This window comes from Heloderma suspectum, chromosome 6 (assembly GCF_057233095.1).
Source record: "Heloderma suspectum isolate Gila_16-S chromosome 6, 16-S_ref, whole genome shotgun sequence".
In the NCBI taxonomy this organism is placed as follows: Eukaryota; Metazoa; Chordata; class Lepidosauria; order Squamata; family Helodermatidae; genus Heloderma; species Heloderma suspectum.
In genome coordinates this window covers 69,479,539-69,485,538 of record NC_139463.1, presented here as the reverse complement: position 1 = coordinate 69,485,538, position 6,000 = coordinate 69,479,539, and the positions used below count along the sequence as shown (strand labels likewise).

The window sequence follows — 6,000 nt, the reverse complement described above, 5'->3', positions numbered from 1 at the left end:
ATGGATGAGTCCACTGTTCCCCTTTAATATCCCACAAAATCTTGCAAATGGCATTGCACAGTCCACGTTTTTAGGGAGGCGTTCCAATTTTTCTCAGTGGGAAAGAAGTCCAGGCTGGCAGTCCTTTTGGCAATATCAAGCTTGTGGTCCATCTATGAAGCAGTGTTTTTGGCAGTGTGTTAGCTGTAATTGGAGAGATGCGGTCTTCCTGCCCCATCTGACATCAGAAGAGTCAGTAACGGAGACAATCAGGAGGAACTGGTGGAGCAAGGCATTTGGGGTATTTGGTAGCCCTGCTCACCTCCCTCCCGCTCCCACCAACCCTGCATTCGCCATATTGAAATCTTCATTAAAGGGCTTCCTCATTAAACCATGGGGGCGGGGATAGGGGGACATCCACCCATCTCTGGCAGTAGAAAAAGAGTTCTTATTGGGTCAGAGGTGTTCTGAATGGACTGAGGAAGCACCTTCCCTTTAGGATCTCATAAAGCCAGCTTGGTTCCCAACCCATGCTGCCTGAGCTACCCAGGAGAGCCTGATGGTTGAAAGGGACAGATTGCAAGTAGGAGACTTGCAGGGAGGAGCAGGTGAGAAATCTGGGTTCCTTGGTCAAGATGGGAAAGCCAAGCTCTGAAGCTGTGGGTGGATGAGGGAATGCCCCTCTAGTAAACCCAGCTGACGGGGACCCACTGCGGTTCACTGTGCAGCTTCTCCAAGGCCTCCTGCAGTTGCTGGAATGTCAGTTCCATGTTGTCGTTGACTAAGCAGAGGTCAAAGTAATGCCCATAGCCCCTCTGGATTCTGCAGCTCTCATCGACCGTCCGCTTCAGGTCGGCATCCTGCCAAGACATGAAAAGAAAGAGAAAGCTGTCAGATATTTAACTGGGGGTCACAGCTGAACCACAACTTTTGCTGATCAGCCATTTAAGGGCAAGCAGGGAATAGTTAACAGCCTGGACTGAAGCAAGGTAGCAGCTGGGAGGGGTTCAGGGGCTAGACCAGTGCACAGAGGGCCTCATGAAATTATCTGCCTATTTGTGGGCAGAGAAATTGGGAAGACCATTTCACTGATTTTTTCCAGTGGGAGGAGAATTTCTTCAATGATTTCTCAGAGTTGGGGCTCACCGTTTGCAGCAGCACAGGCACAGCATCTTTTTTTTCCTTTCTTTTTTTTGGGGGGGTAGGTGGGTGCAGGGTTACTGCTGGAAGTGGCAGCAACTGCACTGGCAGCCTGGCCACCATTTTGCATCATCCACAATGCCCTGGATCTAATGGATTGAGGGGGGGGAGAATGGCATCCACCACACACACAGAATGGTGGAAAATATGAGAACATTCTAAAAAGTGATATTTTTTCCAGCAGAGATGTGAATACAAGATTTCCTTTTTCTCAGAAATTTTCTCAGACACGTCTTCTGAGAAATGTTGGCTTGGCGGTACCAGGCATAACTCCTCCCCATCTTTTCAGGTTTTCACTGGCAAAAGAGGAAACTCACCGTGAGCTGCTTGGTAGCCACACCGTTCTCCAGAGCTGCCTTGTTCATGGCTCGCAAAGTCTCGAAATCTGGTGCTTCAATGAACACCACGTAGGGGACAAACTCAGCGGTCCTCAACACCTTCACAGCCTGTCCAGGCATGCAAGAGAGAGAGTGAGACCAACAGCCGTCACCACTACAGAGCATAAAACGCAAGCATCATGCTAGGTGCAGTGCAAAAGGTGGGTGCGTTCATGCTGACACCGCCACTGGCTCAATGCTTTATGCGCTCCTACAGCTTTCCGATTCATCCCTAACTGGCTTTAGTGTTCAATTACTGCTGAAAGACCCAACTATATAAGATTGCTGTTTTAACCTTGGACTACTTCAGAGATGCGAAATAAATAAATAAATAAATGGGGGTGAGAAACAGACATAAATGGGGAGGGTGTGATAGTGGTGGTTGCCAGGAAAGGGCAGTCCTTTTGGAATTATTAGTGACGTTATAGCAGGGGTGAGCAAGAAACGTCAGTGCTGAATTTCGTTGGCAAACTACCATGGAAGGCTAAAATGGCCGAATTTAGCTGGTTTTAAAGTGGAATTTGGCCATCTTAGACTTCTGGAATGGTTTGCTGCCAAAAATTGCCAGAGTTTTTTGTCACTTCTGAATTCGGTGCTGCAGTGGTAGTGCAGCAGGAATGCAGTCCATGGGGGCGCCAGGGGAGCAAAAATGCCCCCAGGGCCCCTGAATTTGCCCACACCTGCATTACAGAGAAGTACATTTCTAAGCTCTACTTCCACTTATTGCATTTTATGCCATCTCTCTTCCCTTAGGTAACAATGGACTGCATACACAGTTTGTCCCTTCCCCTATTTTATCCCCACCCCACCCCCATAATCCTGTGAGGTAGGTTGCCCTGAGAATGGGTGCGTAGACTGGCCCAAGGCCAGTGAGCTTTATAGCTAAGTGAGGATTTGAATCTGGGTCTCCCCAGACGAAGTCCAACACCCTGACCACTACACCACATTGTCTTTAGAAACAGGGGGTTGCATATGTGGGGGATGGGGGAAATCCTGCTAGGTTTACTGAGCATTTTCCCTGGTATCTCCTGTCATCCCAGGAGCAAATACCGTACTGGATGCACTGAGATGTACCCAACCAGTAAAATAAATTAAAGGCCATCTGTGGCTTGCTCTGGAGGAATCTGGTGGTCCCACTCCTCCCAGGGCCCCAGTATGCAGAACACTCTTACATCACCCCACCCCCTTGTATCTGTTGGAGCCTTACCAATGAGGGAGTGGGGTATGGGAGAGATCAGCCGCTGCATTTTGTAAGAAATCTGGCTGTTCCTTGGGGGGAACTAGTTGCTGGTTAGATTTGTTTCTGGCTCATAACACTGGAAATGTTTGGTGTATTTGGCTTATGCATTATTGATAAACAACATCAATTGATATTGTGTCTTAACAGTTGATATTGTCTATTTTGTCAGGAATTTTAAGATGTTATAATGTTAGTATTAGTGAAATTAATTGTTTGCGTTGTTATTATTGCAATGATGTGTTATTGCAATTTATGTGTTGATATGCATTCTTGCTTTTGCATTGCTGTTCTTGTGCTGTGATTATAGGGGTGTACGGATTCCCCACTGTCCGTTTCAGTGGGGAATCCACCCGGGGGGGGAGGCGATCCATTCCTCCCCCACCCCCAGAGTCCTCTGGAGTGGCTCTGCTCCGCAAGGATTCCGCCCAGCCGCCCAGCTTGAGGGCCGCTTACCTGCTGGACCCGTCCCGTTCTACTCCACGCCGTACACCTTTTTTTTTTTTTAAAGGGGGATCGGCAGGATGTGCCCATAGACTTATACGCAAACTAGAGCCGTGAATCTTGCGTATAAGTCTATGTGTTCATACACTATGGACACATAGACTTATATGCAAGATTCACGGCTCTAGTTTGCATATAAGTCTATGGGCGCATCCTGCCGATCGCTTTTTTTTTTTTTTAATGGCGATCGGCGCGGAGAATTCTCCTGGAATGGAGGTAAGTGGGGCCGATCCGCCGTGGATTCCAGAGGCTGGATTCCAAAAAATCTGGTCTCATTTGAATCTGTGGCAGATTTCTCTAACATCCCTAGCCGTGAACCATTTGGGGCACATTGTGTGGAAAAGCAGCAAACAAATTAAGATGATGATGATGATGATGATGATGATGATGACGACAACTTGAAGATAATCTCACAACCACTTAGAGGACAGATGTGTGTGTGTCTATAATTCTGTACTTCAAAAAACAAATTATGGAAGCAGAACAAATGATGCTGTTGAGGAGCTAGAATAACAGTTAGGAATGAGTAGGGATGTTGGAGGGATCTGGTTGGGGGTGGAGCTCAACGAGCTTTCAGCGGCCTGGATCCCTGTACTCTGTTCCGATTTCCACCAGCTGGCCTGACCCGGCACACAATGAGTTGGGCCAGCTGGCAGAATTTCCATTTAAAAAATTGCATTTTTTTTGCACGTATTACGACCACAAATTGTGCAAATTTGTATTATCCGCACACATTTCAGCTGTGAATGACACAAATTTGCGTAATTTGTCAAATTGCACTGATTTGCGTGAATTGTGCAAATTTGCTCAATTCACAGCTGATATTTGTGCAAATTATGACAGCAATTTGTGTAAGTGGCGCCTGTGGGCACCATGCTGGGAATCTTGTGGAAATGGCGATTTTAGGAGGGGAAACCTGAGTAAGTTCCAAGATTTCAGGAAAAAGCCCTGTGGCCGGTGGCTCTGGGGAAATCCGACGAGCCCCAAAAGGGAAGGATTTCCCTGTGACGGGCTTCCCTAGGAAGGAGGCATATAGTCCTAGTGTAAATCGACCAGAGGAAGCCTCTCCTCAATCTTCCCTTGACTGCAAACATCAGAGTGGGGAAAAGAACCACTACCTGTGGGTTGACATCCAGGATACACATCTTGCCTGACTCTACAACTTCATGGATAGAGTCAATCTTGGTCCCATAGAGGTTCCCCTCGTACTCGCCGTGCTCCAGGTAGCGGCCTGCTTTGATGTCCCCCTCCATCTCACTCCTGGTCACAAAGCTGTACCCCTGTCCACTCTTTTCATGCTCCTTGGGCCTCCGCGAAGTGTCTGCAACAAGAACAATGGCCAAACTGAGATCATTCAGAAAGTGGAGATGGTCTCTATCTCCTCCTAGTGGTGAGGTCAGAACAAGTCTGTGGTCCTCTGCTACTTCCTGATGCAGCACATCATGGGTGGCTTGGTCATTCAAAGCATGTTTTCACTGAAAGATGCCCCGGCATTAACAGCAAGCTGCCAGTGTCAAAAGCAGAGGCTGCAATGTGGAGATCAGTGGCACACAGCAAACACTGCACGGACTGGAATAGAGGAACAGAGGAAGCTGCCTTGTACTGAGTCAGACCCTTGATCCGTCTCACTCAGCATTGTCAACACTGACTGGCACTCTGGCAGTGGCTCGCCAGGGTTTAATTCTTCTGATCCTACCTGGCGAAGCTAGGGATTGAAGTTTTGGAACAACCCTGGAAATAGAGGGAACACCTTGTTGATAGTGAGATGCTAACACTGAATGGGCTGGATCTGGACTACATGCAGTTAGCTCCCATTGGAATCAGTGGGGCAACCAGGGTTCCCAATTGCTTGCAGCAGTGTAACCACATTCAGTTGAGCATGGTTACAGCACTGTGCAGACCTTTCTCATTAGGGTGGGTGAATGAGCGGTGTTCACGATCTTCTGGATTCTCTGAACATCGTCTCACCTCTCATCATGTGCTTGATTCCTGTTTGCATTTGCTGCTCGCTCTGCAAAAACGGGAAACGTGTGCAAATTGAGCAACAGTCGAATGGGAGATTTGCACAGGTTTCCCCAAATTTGCACAAATTTCCCCCCAAATCAGAAATTGGGAACCAGACGAACGTGAGCATGTGTTTGACAATTCACAAATATTCTCAGCGGACACGTGCTCATGCTCGCACTTAAGTTCAGAGCTTCAAACGGGGCATGCTCCCATGTTTTGTGAGCAAAAATGAAATTCTCATAGCACACATCCCCATCTGCTTTCCATGGGTAGAATTTCCTAACATCTGAAGAGGGCTACATTCAGCTGTAACTCCTCATGTTCCGAGTGACGTCTTCGTGTGTGCATGTGAATTGGTTTTGATGGACAAAGGATCTGCTCAAACTTGAAACCCATATCTCACTGACATGCTCTGTATGCTTAAAATCCCTGGGATCAGCTAGGCAGGTAATGTGGAAGACTGCTCTCCACCCTGGTTAGCTGCTGCCAGTCAGAGTAGAGACAATACTCCTAGCTGGACAAATTGACTGACCCAGTTATAAGGAAGCTTCCTATCCCCCCCCCCCCGCCCCCAATGTTCATATCTTTGCTGCTGAACTACATAAGAGCTTGGAAATCCAATTACAGGAAGAGAAGTGAGGGGAACTTGGCGTACACCTATGGTTTCCCCACTGCCTCCAGCATTGTGTAGGTTGC

General features: G+C 47.8%; 1 protein-coding gene across 1 annotated transcript in view; it reads right to left on the bottom strand.

Annotated features, from left to right (window-relative positions):
• MPP2 (MAGUK p55 scaffold protein 2) overlaps window positions 1–6,000 on the bottom strand; it is a 56,527-nt gene continuing 50,527 nt past the window's right edge. Inside the window, exons 10-12 of the mRNA XM_084808265.1 lie at window positions 4,416–4,618; window positions 1,497–1,625; window positions 1–839 (exon numbers count right to left, since the gene is read on the bottom strand). Of these exons, the coding sequence (XP_084664391.1) occupies window positions 663–839; window positions 1,497–1,625; window positions 4,416–4,618 (509 nt within the window). The 3' untranslated portion in view covers window positions 1–662. The remainder of the gene's footprint in view (window positions 840–1,496; window positions 1,626–4,415; window positions 4,619–6,000) is intronic.